This window comes from Paralichthys olivaceus, chromosome 8, assembly GCF_024713975.1.
Source record: "Paralichthys olivaceus isolate ysfri-2021 chromosome 8, ASM2471397v2, whole genome shotgun sequence".
NCBI classification, from domain to species: domain Eukaryota; kingdom Metazoa; phylum Chordata; class Actinopteri; order Pleuronectiformes; family Paralichthyidae; genus Paralichthys; species Paralichthys olivaceus.
Window position 1 is genome coordinate 18,357,109 of NC_091100.1, and position 20,464 is coordinate 18,377,572.

General features: G+C 41.1%; 1 protein-coding gene across 11 annotated transcripts; it reads right to left on the bottom strand.

Annotated features, from left to right (window-relative positions):
* Positions 1-1,655: 1,655 nt before the first annotated feature.
* On the bottom strand, positions 1,656-20,324 carry dnm2b (dynamin 2b). Of its 11 annotated transcripts, none has more exons than XM_069530321.1 (21): positions 19,883-20,317; positions 16,836-16,909; positions 15,858-16,007; positions 15,558-15,761; positions 14,179-14,277; positions 13,899-14,059; positions 13,552-13,694; positions 13,328-13,463; positions 12,784-12,851; positions 12,248-12,386; positions 9,841-9,927; positions 9,679-9,749; positions 7,993-8,047; positions 7,740-7,751; positions 6,421-6,531; positions 5,909-6,018; positions 5,714-5,825; positions 4,933-5,100; positions 4,566-4,792; positions 3,513-3,767; positions 1,656-2,010 (listed from the first exon to the last, which is right to left on the bottom strand). In XM_069530321.1, exons 1-21 carry the CDS (start codon positions 20,041-20,043, stop codon positions 1,971-1,973), a joined length of 2,583 nt encoding a protein of 860 aa, XP_069386422.1. In that variant the 5' UTR covers positions 20,044-20,317; the 3' UTR covers positions 1,656-1,970. The 11 variants fall into 11 exon arrangements, with proteins under 11 accessions (XP_069386422.1, XP_069386423.1, XP_069386416.1 ...); XM_069530315.1 differs by lacking the exons at positions 1,656-2,010; positions 12,248-12,386 and adding exons at positions 2,459-3,262; positions 10,788-10,926; XM_069530312.1 differs by lacking the exons at positions 1,656-2,010; positions 12,248-12,386 and adding exons at positions 2,459-3,265; positions 10,788-10,926.
* Between the last annotated feature and the right edge of the window lie 140 nt (positions 20,325-20,464).

Below are 20,464 nucleotides of genomic sequence, written 5' to 3' on the forward strand. Positions count from 1 at the left end.
TTGCCTTTTTAGTATAATAATGTTATAAGGGCCATATTGAAGAAAAGAAATCGTAAACTTTGTAATATAAATATTGATATTTTAAAATTATTTATGAGATAAGAAACAAGGAGAATCGGTACTCGCCTGAGTTCCACTCTTGGATCCATAATCTTGGACCAATGTCATTGTTTCTTGAGAAATTATAACAGATGTAACCAACATCAAGAGCGTGTGTTTTTTTTTTTCCAAGTCATGATACTTCTGATAATGTGGTGTAGATGTGACAAAGTATTCTGTTTGTGAAACCTATAGGCTACTAAAGAACAACACTTGCGACAGGTTGATCTTCTCATAATCTCGCTCTTACATGATAAGCAGCCGAAAATTTCGACTTGGTTCTCTAAGTCTCCAATTTGGTTTTCCCTTTAAGTGGCCCAAATACTCTGTTGTGTTTGAGAGATCTGACAAATGAATCATTTTTATAATTACCCACGCCAAAGAGGTTATGTTGTCATTGCTGTTTGTCTGTCACTCAACAGGATTATACAAAAACTACTGGACTGTTTTTATTCAAACTTGATGGAAAGATGTGGCATTGACCAAGAAAGAAGCCACTCTTTTATTGTATGGATCTGGTTATTTTCTCAGATATCCAGGGAATAATTAATTGATCCTGATGAAAAAAAAAAAACAGACATGTTCAGAGGACTTATATTTTTTGATTGTGTGACATTTGTTGCAGATCCCTCCCCCAAAACGTCTGGATCTAGTGAATTTAAATGTGGTTTCATTTGGGGCCTGTTGGGCCTTGGCAGATGAATGCACTCTACCATCATTCTGGTTTGTTCTTGAAACATTATTAATTGCTTCTTGTGCCAGTCAATCATGAGAAACCCTGGTACTGTTGACAGATGTGTTTATGGTAAATGGTTTGTACTTATATAGCACTTTTCTAGTCTTGCCATTCACCAATACATTCATACAGTGCATCTATGGGCAGTACTTTTTCTAATGCGGCCAATTCTGGGTTCAGTATCTTGACCAAGGACACTTTGTATATTTTCAAACAACATAACTAAGCTTATCACTATTTTTCCCAGAGCCATGGAGGAAGCCATCAGGAGCTGGACCCACATGTAGAGATGCTGTTTATTTTTGCAGATATTGATCCCTGGTTGTGTGACCTTATTAAACAATATTACCTTTCTCAAAAACAACATTGATATTATGTGACATTCAGCTGAAGTTGTTTTAAAGGTTCAGTGTGTAGGATTTAGTGGCATCTAGCTCTGGATATAACAACATATAGTACTGTATGTGGACCACGTCAATATGAAGTTTCCTGATCTTTTTTTATTCCTCTGTGCCAACTGGCATTATGTTTTCACGTTGTCCGTCCATTCATCCATTCATCCCATTCCTTCCAACACGATATCTCAAGATTGCCTTGAGGGAATTTCCTCAAATAAGGTACAAATATCCCTACTTAGGGATGAACTGATTACATTTTGATGGTCATTTTGGGACCTCACAAAGCAAATGTTTTGACATGTGAAAAAATATGTTGACATATGTACATGGAAACTGCACTAGTTACAGATCTTAACCAGTGCAACTAGTTCTTAATTTTACTTTAGAGATTCTAAGTGAGGAAGCAAATTCATGAGACAAAGTATTCAGGGAGTATTTATAGACACAGAGAAAAGTGAGATTTTTGATAAACATTCGACAATAAATGCTGAAAATAGCTAAATAACTAAATATACCTGTATGTACACAGATGACCAGAATAGTTATTATGTAATTCGCAGTAAGATCATTTTTAAATTGTGAATAATACTTTCCATGCAGCCACCTTTCCCTTCCTTTAGTGTCAAACTAAAACAGCTGTAGACAACGGAGACTTTTTGATGCACTTAAACTTCTGAGCAGACTCCTCCAGCTCCTGCTGACTGAGTCCAAGTTTGAGTGAGCAACATCTGTTTCCTTCACCAGTGGTTGGGACGAGAGGGGACTTGTGGGGGTCGCCTGTGTGAGGAGAAGATTATTAGAAGAAGGCTGTGAAGATTTCTGCTTTAGTTTCTGATCGTTAGTGGAGCAATAACACAAACATGACAGAGACAGAAAAGATCTCTAGAAACGAAAGGAATGGGACAGCATACCTCCATTCACTACACAAAAGCAATATGTAACTATCTTTACTCTGTGCTGCCACTGGCAACCACAGTTACCATGGTGAACCACAGCTCTATGATATAGTAAGGACAGAAGGTCATGCTGGTCTGCGCACAGAAAAGTGAAACATTCTTGCGGATGCTCGGTTCTCTGCGTTTCACTATTGTGCAAATCTGAAGGTTCTGGTCTGAGAGATGCACTAATCATATCATGAGCTGTTTGTGCAGTGCTTGACAGATACAAGAGATAATAAGGAAAAAATGAAAATGAAAAGCAAGTAGAAGCACCAGATACCACACTGTCTTTTTCTATGCTTTTATTAAGTTCATCACTTTATACATAGAGGCCCTTTTTTCTTGCATTATCTTTATTCCCCACTATGGCTTTTTAAGATGATACTTTGAAGTAATAACAAAATTGTTCGTGCTGGAGGCACTTTATCACCGAGGCTGTGAGAGGTAACCGTCAGGGGACGTTTTGGCTGGGCAAGATCACCTATTGTGTAATTATCAATAACACACCGTAAAACATCCCACTGCTGCGGTGCCGTGCCCCCGACCTTCCTCCTCCTGCATCTCATGTTTCATTGGCCCACAAAGGAAGGATACTAATACTACCTATTCATACATGTAATTAAGCTGAAGCACAGAAGTATCATTGGTCAGTGTAATTTTAATAAGCTCATTTGAAGGCGGACTTTATAGATCTAGACTTTTATCAAAAAGTGTTGCTTACTTACTGAGGTGCTTAGTGTTTAAAATTACAGACAAAACATTAGCAAGTCAAATTATTTCTAAATGTGTTTCTTTACCATTATATAAAAAAGTTATGATCATACATTGTTTCAAGGCACATTTCATTTCAAATGAAACAGAAATTCAAGATGACCTGCTTGATTCATGACCTGCGAATTTATCCCTTTTCATTATAATATAGGCAAAATTTCAACATGTTAAAAAAAAGCTACCTACGCAGGAAGTTACAAAATGACATACTGAAACAGCATCAGGAAATATAAACATGTAAATGTGTGTATTTCTAGTCAAGCAGGGAGGGCTCTGAAGGACGAATGACAGTGGGTCGGTTGGGAGCAGCCGGGGGTCTTCTGCTGCAGGAAGAGAGGTGAGAAAGAGGGTGGAGGGGAGGGAGGGAGGGATGAAACATGCAAGGCAAAATATCATGAGAAAGTCATGCACCAATGCCTCCCAAATCACCAAAAGTTACAATGCACAGAACATCCCTTCACCAGCAACGCCAAAGCCACAAGTAGCAAGAATTTAATGTTGTGTATTTGAGTGTGTAAGTGTGTGTGTGTGTGTGTGTGTGTGTGTGCACAGAACACGAGTGGATCCTACCTGGGAATCCCTGGCGGCAGCGCCGGAGGCACACGGGCCGGCCTCGATGGGACAAGAGGCACAGAACCAGAGTTGGCGTCACCAGCGTAGGCCGTTTGCCCCGGTGGAGGGCCGGGTCGAGAAGGCACGGGCGGCACTCCGAACGCTGGTGAGGGGTTAAGAGGGGCTGGAGGACCTGGGGTGGGCCCTCTCACATTTGGGGGTCGGCTGGGAGGGGGCGCTGCTGCTGAGGTGGGACGGGATGCTGCAGGAGGACTGAGAAACAGGGACAGAATTATTTTTCAGTTGAACATGAGATATCTATTACATTTAAGATAATAGATTCACAAGAATAAAGTCGCAAATTTAAGAGAATCAAGTGGGAATAATAAAGTTGAATTTGTGGTATTACCAGATCAAAGTAATACATTTATGAAAATAAAGTAATCATTTTAGGATATGTGACTTTAGAGGGGGAATATCAGAAGCTCAGCCTGTCGTCTCAATTAACATGAGAAATATAGTGAGTCTTGTTACGTTATACTTTGATATAAGTTTTTCAAATGACAAAACACTTTTAGAAACTCAGATTTTTAAATTTTTTTTTAGGAAACTAAGCGTCTATTATGAATAAAGATCCACAGGAATGTGGATGAAACTGGCTCTTACGTTTGGCGTGTTTGTCTGTGGTTTACTGCAGGGCTGTTGTTGGTTACATCTAGTCAAGAGGGTTATGTAGTTTCTAAAGAAACAATGTGAACCATCCTCAAGTTTCTTTGCCTTTTGGACTTTGTGTGACTACACTCAGTAATCTTAGACTGGAAATATTAGAGAATCCGTGCTGAATAATAAAGTCAGTTTAATGTTAGAATACATCAATAATAAATAAATACTTGTTTTATTAAATGCCTGAAACTAATAACGTGACTTTGATATACTGCCTGCTTATAGTAACATGAATTTTTAAGAACATTTATTTTGTTTTGATAACACATTTCTTTTAATGTCAACCATGCTATTAATATTACAACATGATGTTAAGAACTTTTGTGCATTTCCTTTCTTTATTGTTACCTTGGCTCCTTGGCCATCCAGGTGTCGTCCACTGGTGGAGGCACGGGTGTAGAAATAGTGGTGGTGCTTATGTCTCCAATTAAAACCAGAGCCTCTTTCAGAGCATGATACATCCTCAGCATCTCATCTCTCCTCTGAGCCTGCTCCGCTGACTCCTCCATCAAACTGCCCTGGTCTCCTGCTGAGTACAGATAGGCCAGCAGCTCCGAGTGGATGAAGTCCTTTGCCTGGAGACGGGGGTGGAAAAAGGATTAATATTGTAAGGACTGAGCTTTGTTACTGATTAATTACTTTTTATTTACCATACTCCTCTAGATCTGAGAACCTTTAAGGAAAAAGAAAGAGACAGTTAAGGCCGAGGACGTACGCTGTTGATCATGAGGTGCATGATGGTCTTGGGCATGAGGTCTCTGATGGACTTGTTGACGATGCCGATGTAGGAGTCCACCAGGTTGCGGATGGTCTCCACTTGTCGCTCCAGCTGAGGGTCCATTGACACGGTGTCGCTCGGATTCATTGCATCTTCGTTCTCAGGCTTGAGGAGACAAAGACAAAGAAGAAGAAAAGACGATGTGGTGATGTGTTTATTTGCGGTACGACTCTATGCTACTCTAATACATCTCACTGTACTCTGTTTTAGACTCCCCAACACTTTACACTAATGTTGACCACAAGTCTTTTTGAGGAAACTGAACATGTATCGAAACACCAGAGTTTTTTTTAATGCTGGACTTGAATCTTTGAGAAATATTCTTTGAATATTCTAGTGATGATCCCTGGCAGTGAACTTCCTGGTTCAGCTGGGCACTGTACAGTGTCAGCAGTTAACAGAATAATACTGTCATTAGCTTCACCAAAAAGATTATGTTTTCCTCTGCACTATATCTAAAAATAATTAATCTTATTATCTCCCAAAAAAATGTTGGCGTTTAACACTCTCACCCAAATAAATGCAGACAAAAAAGTGTCCTATACTAAGCCCCTTTCAACCCTGATGACATCATGATGGGTCTAAGCGCCAGATGGACCCACTTCACCACCCCACCCTCCACCTTCATTCCACTTTTTTCTCATATGGTGCATGACAAAACATTTTGCTCATTTTTCATGTCTCTCCTAATTTAAAATGTGAATACACTCTTGCATACCTGGTCCTTCTCTGGGTAAACTCCAGCTCTGAGGAACGAAGCCTTCCAGCTGTCAACATCCTCCTGAGTGTCACACGCCAGCTCAATCTGACGCAGGTCTTTGTACACATTCCTGTGGGACACAGGAGCACAGCTATTAATCAGATGAAAACAGATAAACGCCATAAACACTCTTGTTTTAGATGGAATCCACACCTCTGCTCAGTGTTGAAAATGGCGAAGACGTGTTTGCTGGACATGAAGCCTTTCTCCACATCTCTCAGCTTCAGGTTGTCCAGAGGTAGCATGTACTTCTTCTCTTTCTCCTGATTAAACACACAGCAGTGTTGTGATAAATAATAATGAAGAAACACAGAATTCTCTGCAAAAACACCTGCAACAACAGAGGAACTTGAAGCAATTTCTTTACGTGTACAATAAGTACGTATATATATATAGTATTTTACTATTCCATGGCAGTTTTACTGCATTCACAAGAATTGCAGTTTCAAAAATACCTAAAAGGTACGCTGACATGGAAAAGAGAGAATGGTGCCACTTTCTTTCCCACTCCTCACCCTGAATTTTTTATTAACAATAAAAAACATTCAGACCCCAAGCCCAATATAATTAGTTTCCACATGTGGCTACAGGGGGCGCTATTGCTCAGTGAAAGTTACATAGTGTTGCTTTAAAATAATCACACTAAATGACCTGAGCCGACTTACCTCCTCATCTTTATACCATGAGAGAGACTCAGCCGTTAGGACAAACCAGTAGTCCTTGGATCCTCCCTTCATGATACTGATGTTGATGGTGAGCCAGCCTCTGCGGATCACCTGCACATAAGAGCCCAACAGTTGACTATACACCGTACAACCTACCGGAGGAGAAATGTAGATCTACAGCAAGCAAACACTTGACACCTCAAACAACTGAAACCACAAAGTGGATAGTGTCAACATTAAATACAGCCATTGAAAAGCAGTAGGATTCACCATTGAAAAAAACATCACAGACAAATGATGACAGGTTTCAATGTGAAGTCACCTTCTCTGCATCCCACTCTTTGCAAGACTGACAGAAGACAAAGGGAAGAGACACACAAGGACAATAAGCAGACATATGCAGAACTCTCGTCTGACTATTGTAACCATGGATATCTTAAAGAAGTGGATGACACCAGATCAAGTACACCTCCACATGAGCCTGACATGTTGATGCTGTAATTAATGTTATTCAGTTTATTTTTTTTTAGATGAAAGCAAGATCCATCAGGAGAAGAAGGAAAAGCTGAGAACAAATAATACATTTAGTTCTAGTGGATGTTAGAGAGTAAATGAAGGCTGCAGCTTTAACTGCCTTTATAACCAGAGAAGGTATGTTTCACCAGTTCTGGCTGTAGGATGATGTTTGATGAATAACACGTTCAACCGTGTCTAAAGCAACATATTGATACATGTTTGAACTGTCCACACTCGAAGTCTGCAAAACCCTGATCGAATCTCTTTTTTTTCAATTTACAGATGATATGATAGGACGAGACAGGTCCTGTGTTTCAGCTCTGCTCCATTCTGTGTCTGTGTGCGTTTACTCCAGGTACTTCAGATTAGGCTGTCTGGAGGCTACGTTGTCATTGCTGTTCATTTTTCTGTTAGATCAAAAGAATAAATTCTTGGGCTGGTTTTGTTGAAACTTGGTGGAGGATTTTTTTTTAATCACTTTCTTTCACACTGCGAGATTGGTTGGATTACTATTGACAATGACATTTTTAGGGGACTGATAATACAACAAGACAAGGAAAGACACAGGGAGACATGTAAAAGGATCGAGGAAAACTTCATTGGTGTATTCGCTGGGCACAAAATTGTCATGAGAAAGAAGTGATACAATTTGGCCACCACTAGAATCTGGTTCTCACAGTACATCCAACTCTTTCACTTCCCTGTCTTTCAGCAAGGAGCACATATCTCTTGACTGACCGTTGACTCCCCCACCCACCCAAAGAGGAAGTGACCAGTGGCAGTGCGTGGGGTACGATACTTACAAGAATCTCCCCCTGGGCCATAAAAAAGGAGGAACAGAAGAGTAGAAAAGAGGAAAGGGAAATAAAAAGGGAAGACAAGAGGGGCACAGACAAGAGTACGTAAATGTGGAGCAACGTAGGGCACCAGTGATGAAGGGCTGAGACAATGTCAGAAAGAACAGGAAATAAACAAACAGCAGGAGAAAGCAGCTGCTATGGTGCTACAGTGGTGTAAGGCTTTTCTATGGGCTGTTTATGGTGTCTGTTGATTTACCTGGTTAGGCATGACCCTCTTCTTGGTAATGTTAGCAGCAGTTCTCTGCTGGGCACTACAGGAGAGAGATACTGTGATGTTAACTCAGACAAACTAATTACTCAGATCAAAGAATGAAGGAATAGACGAACAAAACCACATGGTGTTGCTTACATTTTAGTGGTCACTATAGCCTGACCCCTGCCACCCTTAAAGACTCCTAGACAGAACATTTTAATGAGGATTTGTTACATATTATATATTTAAAAGGATTGATCCATTCCCATCTTCCCAACTTCTTGAAGAGTCACGCTGATGCACTGTATCATATGATTCCCTGGTCATGGTTCTCTGTACCTAAAGCAGCTGAGGCTCTGATAATGTGTTGAGATGTTGTATGAGTGGAGTGATTCCATGTGCTGGTGGCAATGTCTCTGTACAACAGTACAAGTCCACAACAATAAAATTGTCACTTTAAACTGGAGCAGTTACACAGTGCTCCTGTAAATTCTGGCTTTCTCGAGAATTTTGACTGAGCAGTTTTTGCTATGCATCCAGTGTAGGTGAGATCCTGCTATCAGAGTGGTGAAGTTATATTTTTCACCTATTGATGTCCAGTATGTGTCCACAAACAACTAACTGCAGCACAGAAGCCAGTGATATATCTGAGAATGAAATGATTCAGAAATGCTAATCTTGCCACCAGAGGGCACTGATAAGTCTATTTTTCATTATTATACAGTGACAAATCATTTCCCCCTCAGGGGCTGGCTGTGGTGTAGGTCATAATCCCCAACTCCTCCATGTTAGCAGATATGACATGGACTAAACTGAGGAGTCAAAGTGCACACAATTACTTTTTAATTTTAGTTCGTTTCTAATCAGAGGGGTGTTTGTTCAATCAAGTTTTTTTCTAAGATTGAACTTGATCAGCTTTTTGTGGCTTCAGTAGGAAGAGGAGATATGGTTAATAGCATTGTTTTCAGTGTGTGGTCAGGATACATTTTTCTACCATTTCTAGTTGCCACTGAAAATGATTTCCCTCCCAACTAGATTCTGATTCAAACCATTATTGTCCCTACTTTTGATTTATCGTTTGATTCCCTGTGTACTGGCTGACTGATGTTACAGAGCACGGGACGGAGAACATGTGTTAATCAACTAAGGAACATTGCCAGAATTCTCCCTGTGTTACATTTAAAGATACAGAAACTATTTTACATGCTTTTGTCTCTTCACTCCCTGAACACTGCAACACTCTACTCGTCTTGATAGGGAATCTGGAGAGTGTCCTCACACAGTACAGAAGTGAGCTGAACGGTTTTAACCCTATAAACCAGTTGGAACTCATCTCCCGGTTTAAGTCTCTTTACACTGACATCCAGTCGATTATAAAAAATAATATTACGGTTATTTTAATTAAGTACAATTGGGCACTTAATGGTCTGACTCCCCAGTATATCACAGTCCTTTTATCCCCATTCCATCCTGCTCACATCTTGAGATCCTCTGCCAGGGGCCTTTTAACTGTGTCCTTTAAATGACAGCTTAATACATACTTGTATCATACTGCATTCACTGTTTTTATTCTAATTCTAGTTTTTATTATTGCGATGGGTGGTCTTGCTTGAATTTGAGTGTTTTTATTATTTTATTTATAATTTTGTGACTATGCCTAATTAATCAGTGTTTGCAGCTGACTCTTACTTTGCAAATCCGATGAAGTCCTCATGGTTAGTGTTGATGTAGGAGAGCTCAATGTCAATCAGCAGCAGAACCTTGAGGAGCGAAACAGGACAGAAGTTTTTATCATGTTCTCTTTCTCTCACAAACATACACACACACACACATTCACTTACACACACTCACCTGGTCTTTGGTCTTGCTGTCTCGCTCTCTGACATAGGTGGTGACGATCCTCTCTGTCTCTTCTCTTAGTCGAGGGTATGAGCCCAACTGTAAACACACACACACACACACACACACACACTGCTGCAGGCACCGTGACTTACACAACAATATAAACACATTGTTTATCCACATAAGCAGTTAACCAACCACTGACTGTAAATATGGTGCAAATACAAAAATATTAGGCAAGACACAAAGAGTGAGGAGGCATGCACTAATGAGTTCACTATCAGCTTGAGATTTCAGGTTCCAGGTTGAAGATAGAATAGAATCTGAGTTGCAATGAGACAGTGAATTAAAATCAGTATTAGTGTTTAATGATCTCAAGCTGTTAGAGAGTCTCAACAAATCAGGGAGGACTGAGGAGTCAGGTTTGAGTCCAGAAGGAGGTGAAGATTGAGAATGCTCTGGTGGAGTACTGCCAGGGTTTTTATTATTGGTGTCACTGGTGCAGTAAAGGGTTTATCACAGGTTAAGTACACACAAATCACCTTTGACAGGACAGGGTGAAGAACAGCCACTGTTGTGCCATTTTAAAATCAGCCACATTTCTTAGTGTGGGAGTGGGGATCTGATTTGGTGAATGAGGCAGGTGGAGGGGTGGTTATATCACAGGGCACAGTGCATGATGGGGTATGGGTGTGGGTCCAGGATCAGAGCAGGGAAGGTTTCCTAGTGTTGCCATTTAAGCGGGAACCAAAGGGAGTGTTGGGTGAAGCGTCAAAGCAGTGGAGAGGGGGCAAAGATCAGCAACACTAGACAAAGACAAGTTAGTTCAGTTGATTTTTTTCTTTTCTTTGACTGCTCTGAATCAATCTTTGCTCTTTGCTAACATTTATTTCCCCTTCACTCCATTCTCTTTCTGCCTGTCTCTATTTATCACTTCATTCCGTCAACCTGTTTACCTTTTCAGTGCACTTCCTGATCAGGGTGACAAGCTCGGTGACGACGAGGTCAACGCATTTCAGACAGGGGTCTTTCAGCTTAATGACCTGCTTTTTCACTATAGCCTCAAACGCCAAGTCAGGGGTGAACAGGCCTGTCCTGTGGTGAGGCGTCGTTGGATGTTTAATGTAAGGAGGTGTAGCATGGGCCACGGTGAGGACAAAGGGAACGTGGTAGAAAAAAAAAATGGCCCAAGTTGGATGGGAGAGTTTTGGGGAAACAGAAAGAGTTTCAAGAGGGAAAAGAAAGATGAAGGTGAGGAATATGACAAAGAAAAACAAGCATTTGGTTAGTTCTACTTCATGTTCAGAACACAAACAAGCTGCAGGTTCTCATACATGTTCATGGCAGTTTCTTGTCATGTCAGCCTGTGACTGTATGACTGGTCAGTCCACCACTTTGGTCCAGAATAAAATACCTCAACAAATGTCTGCAGGATTTCCATGAATTGTTCAGATGTTTACAGTTCCCAGAGGATGGGTCCTGATGATTTTGTTGCTCCTTTAACTTTTCCTCTATCGCCACCTTTTGCACAAAGCTATTCAATGCAGCAACAGACCAAACCCCCAACCTACAGATCTCTTGTGTTATTATGAAATTATTATAAACTTTTTTGGGGGCTTATTATGAAACTGTGGCTGAACAAATCAGAACATGGCAGGACAGCACAGGCTTGGTAATTATTTAGAAACACTGCTTTGACCTGGTGAGACAGGGCATTATCCTCAGTGGAGGTTCGTGGTCTCAGAGCCCTTCTAGTCTTCCTATTGGTCTCAGCTGTACTTCTCATCAGTGTTTGTTTGTTCGTTAGCAGGATTACACAAAAACCTCTCTAACTGATTTCCATGAAATGTTGTGAAGGGGTTGGGCACAAGCTACAGAAGAATGCATTGGAGCATATCTGTATAAAAGGGCAGATCCAGGAGTTAGCCTTGATGGAGGAATGCGTTCTCCAAGCGCCTTTCTACTTCTACAAATAAGAACATACACATGTTTAACATCTGGAGCGTTGCATGCTGACATTAGCATTTAGTTAAAACAACACTGTGCATGAGTAAAGCCTCTATAGTGTTGCTAGCACGACTATAGACTCTTGTTTAAGCTGTAGCCTAAAACCAAGCCTGCAGCTTGTTTTGCAATGAACTTGCACAGGAATGTGTAACAGTTTGTCTGCTTCTGACACCACACCAGTACAAACAGGACATTCATCTATATCTACTGATACTTGCTCAAGCAAACTTCAAAGCAGTGCTGTTAAAATGAAGCCCTCTGTTTGAATTCTGCACCATATTTTTCATTCCATAGCTGTGGCTTAACACAATCGTGTGGTTCCAACATGGCCCCCAGCAGCCCAGAAGTTGCCCAGTCTCTGTGTGTATGTACGGGTGTGGCAGCCAGGCAGGAGGCCATGCAGTGATACCTTATTGGTGCACTGTCTGACTGTGTTGATGAGCTCCTGGATGACCAGGTCGATGCATTTCAGACATGGAGTTTTCAGCTTTATGATCTGCTTTTTCACTATGGCCTCAAACGCCAGGTCAGGGGTGAAGAGGCCTGTCCTGGAGGACATACGAGACACACATGGAGACACGGAGCAGGAGAGGGGGACAGAAAGACACCCAAAGGGAGAATGTGAGACAGGCTAAAGGACTGGGAAGACGAGCAGACAGACACTGAGGACGACAAGATGGGAAGAAGTGGAAGAAGAACAGGAGGAGGTGGAGAGGCAGACAAATATACGGCCCATGAGCAGGCAGGAGGAACAAATAAAAACTGGTCACAGATCAATGAAAGTAAGGACAGACAGACAGATGGTCAGCACATTAAATGGAAACAGACACTGACAATTGAAGACAGAGAACACTGTACGTCTTTATGAAGCTGACAAACAAAAAAGCTGACGGACAGGTCAGTAGACAAATGTTAATGTTTTGTTTGCAGTCTGTCTCAACTTGCCTGACACCATGGATGTTCTTGATGGCATAGCTGATCTCTTTCCTCAGCTCCTTCTCATCAAACTCCATCTGAGACACGGTGCGAAAACACACACAGATTTTAAATGTTCTTCGTAAAATAAATCCTACTGTTCAGTGCCAATCGTTACACCGACACACAGACAGAAAGCCATTTAAGAATAATCTGAGTGCCCTTGCTTGTTATTGGAGTTATGAGAACTTAGGCAACATAGCTACAGTGTGACACCAGTATTGTACAGATGACTACATCAGGACAAGTACACAGGAGAATAAACAATAATAATAATAAAAATCATAGGAATAGAGAGCAGTTCCTGAACAAATTAAATTACAAATATATATGACTTTAATGTAAACAATGACATTTATGAAATATAATAAATATATACATATATGTAAATATAAATCATAACAATAGAGATATTCCATAAAAACCTCAATGACAAATATAGAAATGACTTTCATGTGAATTTAATGTAATTATTGAAATTTCTAATAATAAAAGTAACACTTATAATAGTCACCTTCACCAGCTCGAAGGGGAAGCGCTCGTGAAAGATGCGGTTGATCTTGGCTCCACCGGACAGGTTGGAGGTGTCCACCTGATCTCCAGAGCCCTCGATGCACTTCTCAAAGTCGACACCAAACTGCTGCACCATCCTGTAGATTGTACGTAGTTTAAGAAAAATGTCACAACTTTTTGCATGAATGTACTTGTGTGCCTGAATCTGAATGCCTAGGCACTGACTGAAGTAAGGCTTTGGTCTTGCGTGTGGGGTCATCAGGGCGGAAGTTCTTGTACTCCTCCACCTCCTTCTCCAGCGACAGCAGCTGGCTTTGCAGTTTGCTACGTAACCCCGGCAACGTGTCGCGGATGTGGTTGGTAAGTTGCTGGAAAATATAAATGAAAAAATATTTAAAGACCAGTCCGTTCTGGTATTGAATCTCAAGTTAAAGCATCCACATGCACTTTATTATCTAATGTGGCTAAGGTCAGAGCAGCAAATCTCCATGAGACAACACAGTGAGGCACAAATGATAACATCTAAATCAGTCCCAGGGTTTGTGTGTACGTATGATCATTATGTGTCTCACCTGGTTGAGGGTCTTCTGCAAGTGCGGTGTGCCCATGCGTTCTGCAATGTGTCTGTACGCAGGATGGGACAAGAAGAACTTCCTCTCAGCAGCCAAAGCAGCACGAATGTCTTTCTTCCCATCGATGTCCTTTTGACTGCGGTTCACCACCCCGATGTAACCTGAAGAAAAACACAGACCAACAGGAGAATGTATTTTGCCCCCAGAAACTGTAAGTATTTCACTGTTTAGTAAAGTGGTGGATTTAAATAGAGCCTTTAAAATATGTGTGTGGCCTCACCTCTGCGAAGCGGTAGAAGTTTGTTTTCCAGGATGTCTTGTGCATCTGTCCCTTCGTCCATCAGGTCCAGCTTAGTGATCACACCAATGGTCCGCAGACCTAAAGACCAAAGTGTCACAGGTAAAACTGATGCTCTAGCCAGTTTAATTTGAAGAAAAGGAGTGATGTTTGGTTGGGTAGGGTAGTCAGGTAGTCAACTGTACAGTCAACTCTAGCTGCACTGCTCCACTGCACTATCCACAGTCCTCTACCACTCACACACTCTCAGTCTGGAGGTCTATATGAAGCTGCAAAGATTTCCCATGTCTCCCTTTGCCTGTAAATACCTCTGGTGTTCTACATCAATATTGCTGCTTGCTGTTTCAGGCCCAGCACCATCACCCCAGCATCGACCTGCAGGCTCCAGCAGGAGGGCTGAGGACATTTGCTAACCACTCCCCGTTATCTCTATGTAACAAGAACCTAAATGCCCATCTCTATGTTGATGATGTGATAAGCATGTTGTCTGACTGAACCCATTCTGTGTTGCTAACCTGTTGTAGTTTCAGAACCTTGCAGCTTATTTGAAATAAACATAAACTGCAGCTGTGACTGATGAGAATGTCATTGGTTTGGTGAATCATTTTAAAGGACAATTTGATCAAACTGTGAAAAGAAAAGTTCAGAGATTTCCCAAAACTTTTATGACAGAGACCAATTGACACTAGAACAGCTAACAGTGCTTATATGCTAGAAACAACCTAAATAACTGGTGTAAAACATGTGAATATAACAAAGTTAACCTTGAGGTATGTGTATGCTGAAAAACAAAAATTGTTAACACAATAAAAATAAGTAATACAAATAAATTAAGGTTATATTAAAGTTCAATTCTATTAAAATTACTTTTATTTGCACAAACTTAATTAATTAATTTGTGTGTTACCAGTTAATTATTACTCAAAGTTGGTTCAACTATTTTAATTTCTCGGTGTGAGGTAAAATTCCTGTTTAAAAAGTGATAATTTACTAAAACTGCTAAATATATATATATATATAGTTATTATCATATTATATTGAAAATGTTTAATAAGATCCTCTGCATTGAATAAAAGGGGTGAAAAGCAGTGATAATTACATTTAATTATATCTCATCTGTGTTGCTGGAAAGTCTTTAACAATGTAAGTGTTAATTATTCAGATGAGTCGGTGCCTGTGCTGAGGCAGAAGATTTATAGAAAGAAGAAGAGAACTAATGGCTGCAAGATACAGCTGGGAAGACTTAGTGTTGAATTAGAGCAAACAATGGCTCCATTTAGAAACAGTCCAATATCAAAAGACGCACAGATCAACATGATCCTCCAAAAAAAACACTTGCATTCTTCAACACTTCCTCTTACCCTGAGGGTCCACCTCCTTGGCTATTTTGAGGGCGTCAGAGTTGGCCAGGTCACTGTTGGCCGGCGTGACGGCCAGGATCAGACAGCTCTCCTTAGTGATGAACTGCAGCAGCATGTCTCTGATCTGATGCTCGATGTCCTGAGGCTGGTCCCCCACTGCCACTTTGGTCATCCCCGGCAGGTCGATCAGGGTCAGATTCAGCACTGAGTCCACGAGAAGGAAGGACTCAGTCACACAGAGGTTGAAAACTCACTACTACAACACAATACGTTTTCACAGAGTGTGAATGTGTGTGTTACCATTAGGGGAGTAGACACGGAGGTTGATGGGGATCGGGGAGATGCCCTTGTTAGAGCCGGTCAGACGGTCGGTCTCTGCTTCAATCTCCTGACGGACTTCGTCAAAGTCCACAAACTTGCGGCCCTTACAGTGCAGGAACTCAGCATATTCTACATAGTAAAAATGAGAAATTCAGACAAGAGAGACATGAACAGGAGATTTATATACAAAGTCTTTACAAAATACTGTATTTTATATTATATTGTATTATTGTTAATATTGTATTTTATATATATTTTCTTTTAATCCTCTTTTTTTTACCTCCGCCCAAGGAGGATATGTTTTTTCGTCTGCACTTCTTTGTGTGTCTGCCTGTTAGTTAGCAGCATAGCACAAAAGCTAGTGGATGGATTACCACAACACTTGGTAGACAGATGTGGTTTGGGTCGGGGGAGGAAACAGTAAAGTTTTGTGCAGATCCAGGAAATTGTTTTAACGATCTATAACACTGTGAAATTGGGAGTTTTTCATTGATTTGAGAATAATTCATGGATCTTGATGAAAGGACTGATATTTATGAGTGTGTGCAATTTGACAATTAAATATGAAAAGATGAAGATGTAGGGCCTTTACAGAGGTATGAACTCTACTGAGCACCATTCTAGCTAATATGATAAACTGCTTATTCCTTAAGTGTTTTGACCTGATTAATCTCTTATTTTTAGTTTTTATTGTTCTATCATAATGTACTCAGTGTTGCATTTATGCCTAAATTATGCTATATAAATAAAGTTCATAACTATTATAAGACGATGTTCACATCTGCTATACATTTGCATGTATACAACTACAGGATCTCTATGTCAAGTTGATGGTATGTAACCCACGTTTCTAACCTTTTGCACATGGCATAAATTGATTCTCTTTTGTTTAGCTTTGTTAGTTTTTAGTTTAATGGGGACTAAAGAATATAAAAACCAGTAATGCCTGCAACTTGCCTGCTTTACTGTTAACCAGCTGGAGGATAAGAGGACGACGGGTGACAATACCAGACCCTCTGGGCAAAAAGTCCCTGAGGAAGAAACAGAAGTGAAGTTTAACAAACATACACTAGGGGGAAAGGATATTGACAAGAAAATGTCTGTTTTGGACCAGCAACACACACACGGCCTAGATTCACTATACTGATCCATGATGCTTCATTAAAATAAATACAAAAGATCTGGAAAGAAACAAAAAAAGGAAAAGTATTTCATTTTCAAAAGACACCAGAATACTGCAAATGTATCTGCTCATTCCAAGAACCAAGCTCTACATTTCCCTATGCTTCCTTTAATCACATATGCAGACCTCTATGTGAACGGGTGCAATATTCATACAAGACCAAGATTGACTTACAACCCTATCCATTATAAATAGTGCAGAGGGACAGGAACGTCTCCCTCTGTTCTCGTTACACACACGATCATGAGAATGGAAACTCCTGTTCAATAGAGCTGTGATCATTTCCAGGTCACTGGCAACACATCTCTCCGAGCCATGCCAACATGTCTGTCTGTGTCTGCGTGTGTGTGTGCCTCTGTGTTTGCCAGGTCAGTGGCAGAGACACAGTTGAGCTATATCGTAAGGTAACCAGGGCCACACACACACTAAGACAAACACACATTTGTATGCTCACACCCTGTGCCTGTTGTCCACTGCTGACAGAGCAGTCAGGAAGTTACACAACTGTGATCGCCATCCTCCTTCCTCATCTCTTCCTGTCACTCATGAAAGCAAATCAGAAATACGATGATTACCAGCAACACAATTCATTAATTCAATCGTGAAGTCATGTGTTCTGTGAATGTCTGCTGACAAACATTTACTATTTAAATGTGAAGGTGTGGTCTTTTTTTGTTATTGCAGAATAAATACCTCTGGGCTGTTGGTCTGACACTGTTTTAAGACATTTAATATTCTAGACCAGGGGCAGGCAGACTGTGGATTCGAACCCAGACACCATCTATTTACAATATATCGGTAAACTCTTTACACTTTATAATTCTTTTTTTTTATTCCTATAAAAGTTTCTACTTGACCTGAGAAAAAAAGGGCTTATTATTTTTTTTATTCATTAGAGTACTTATTTAGAATTCCTCCAGTCCAAAGCGAAAACTGATGATAAATATTATTACATTACACTTCCTTTGATTTGACAGTCATTTGTTGACTAAAAAGGTGTTGATACGTCTAATATTTCAATATTTATTGCACTGAAGTGCTAGTTAGACATAATGTTCTGATGCTTTGCTCGAGGAAATCATCTCTATCTGGACCTCTGAATTTTATTCAGTAGCACAACTCTAGACTTCTGGAGCGGAAACTATTTGAATCAATGAATCCATCAATGGAAAATTAATCTTCAACAGTTCTGATTGTGATACTTGTTATGATCTTTTAAATCCTGCTACTTAAATTTGAATATGATTGTGCTGACGTGCATCATTTATTCATTCTAAATGGCACAACGCAACATCTCAGGCTCGATACTTACTGACATTTTAAGAGACCTTTTTTTTTTACTGTTTACAGAGGTGCACTTTGGCTTTTTAGTTTGGTCCATGTCCAATCACTTAACACGGAGTAAGCAGTATTTATGACCAAATACTGTCGCCACTAACTACGTGGCTATGGAGACGCTTTGACTTCACGTTTGGGGAGCGGCCATGTTGTCCATCTTTATATACAGCCTATGATTCAATCCCATAAACACTTGGTCTAAAATCACGAAGAAGAAGAAAAAAGAACACACTGAATCAGTCATGGAAATTAAACTGTCGCAGCTTTGATTGACTTCAACGAGTTCTCACAGCCTGCGTTACACCTCCGCATGTCGCAGGCCTAATTAACAAACATATACCCTTTTGTGGCTATATGAGGTGCCCAGTGTGTCATATACACATGACAGTGCAGCTGGTGACATCACTGATGACCCCAGCACAAACACATCAATGCCCCTACTGTCTCCCCCGGCCACTGCTTGGGACTCGGAGACAAAAGGCAACAGGGGGAAAAAAGGAGACATGTCCGTCTAATCCACATTCCCTATCTCTTGGACAACAAATGAAATCATTCTCACATGTCGAGCAGTTAAGTGCTCTCATTTGTGGCTCGACCCTCACTTAGAGATAAAGACACAAAGCTGCTGCTGCTGCTGCTGCTGCTGATATCTTCAGTGGATTAGGCCTGAGCTGCAGCAACGTCTTCTTCCCCTTCCCTTTCCTCATTCCTGTAAAATGTCTCGACTGTTAAACAGAAAAAGTGACTCTTCCCCACATTGTTGGAAACTGGGCCGACTGAGCCCAGCATGTGGCATTAATGTTGTTCTTTCTGCTACTCATCATCCAGGATGATCCAGAACTGCTCATTGAAATTCCCTTGGTACTCACTCATCAACCACACAAAGAGAAAACGTGTTTGCATGCTGGGAGCACAGACCCCTGCCACTTTCATTCATACTTTCAGTGTCACTCACCAATTATTGATTTATTAATGACAATGACCTCATTAATGGCACTAACATTTTTTAGTATCTTACCCGGGAAAGTAAAACATCAACCTGACCTATGTAATATGACGTCCATGGATTTACTGCAGAGGGAAGGTAATCTCAAGGAGAAGCAGACTTTGTAAATGTTTGACAGGATGGAGCTCGTGTGAGGCTGCTGAGGGCATCACATTTTAACTGCACAGCTTGATTTGAATCTAAAGTCACCTTTTTAAACCCATTCCTCCAGAGTCAGTGTCTCACAACAGCTGTTTTCTTGCGTAAAATGCGTAATTATCCACCGTGAATTGCTCAGCTCCAAAATGGAAAGAATCCGTTAGGGGGAAAAAAACAGTAGGAACTGGGAGGCACCGACACACAGTGCGTAACAGAGCGCTTAGTTGGCGACTTTTACGCAAGAGTCTGGTTTGAATTATAAGAAAAAAACAGACTTGAACTAAGAAACATTCACATTGGCTGTATCAGATTAATCAAATAAAACATAAACGTTACAACCTGCCGACGAAATTCTCCAGCACCGAGCTCTTCCCTGCGCTCTGCCCGCCGACCACCGCTATCTGCGGCAGGTCCAAGTTGCAGCTCTGACCGATGGAGCTGAAGGCGTCCTGGAGCTTGTTGATGAGGGGAATGAGGTCTTCCATCCCCCGGTTTCCCATCGCGGCACCTCGGTGTGTCCAGCTGGGTCTTCTTCTCCCTCCCGGTCGAGTGGGAACCAGAGAGGGTCGCTCGCTCCTACAGCAAAGCCAAAAACTTCCCAGATGGCGCAGCGGTCTGCGGGTTTATCTCATCCAGCCACAGCGGAGGTCACGATCCAAGCGTCCTGACGGCGTCCAGAGCCCCGGGGAGCTTAACAGCTGCACGATCGCATGTTGGAAGTAGCGACATTAACACAGAAAAACTTCTGTCATCATCCGGTCAGGCGACACCCAGACAGGACAGTGTGGCTCCGCCTCCAGCGTCCGTGTGCGCACTCATTGGTCAGCTGGGATGTCAGTCAGGTCACAAGTACATGTCATCATTTTCATTTTCTATGGATTTGGATTGAATCTGACAAAGCAGGAGAATTCCAACAATAAG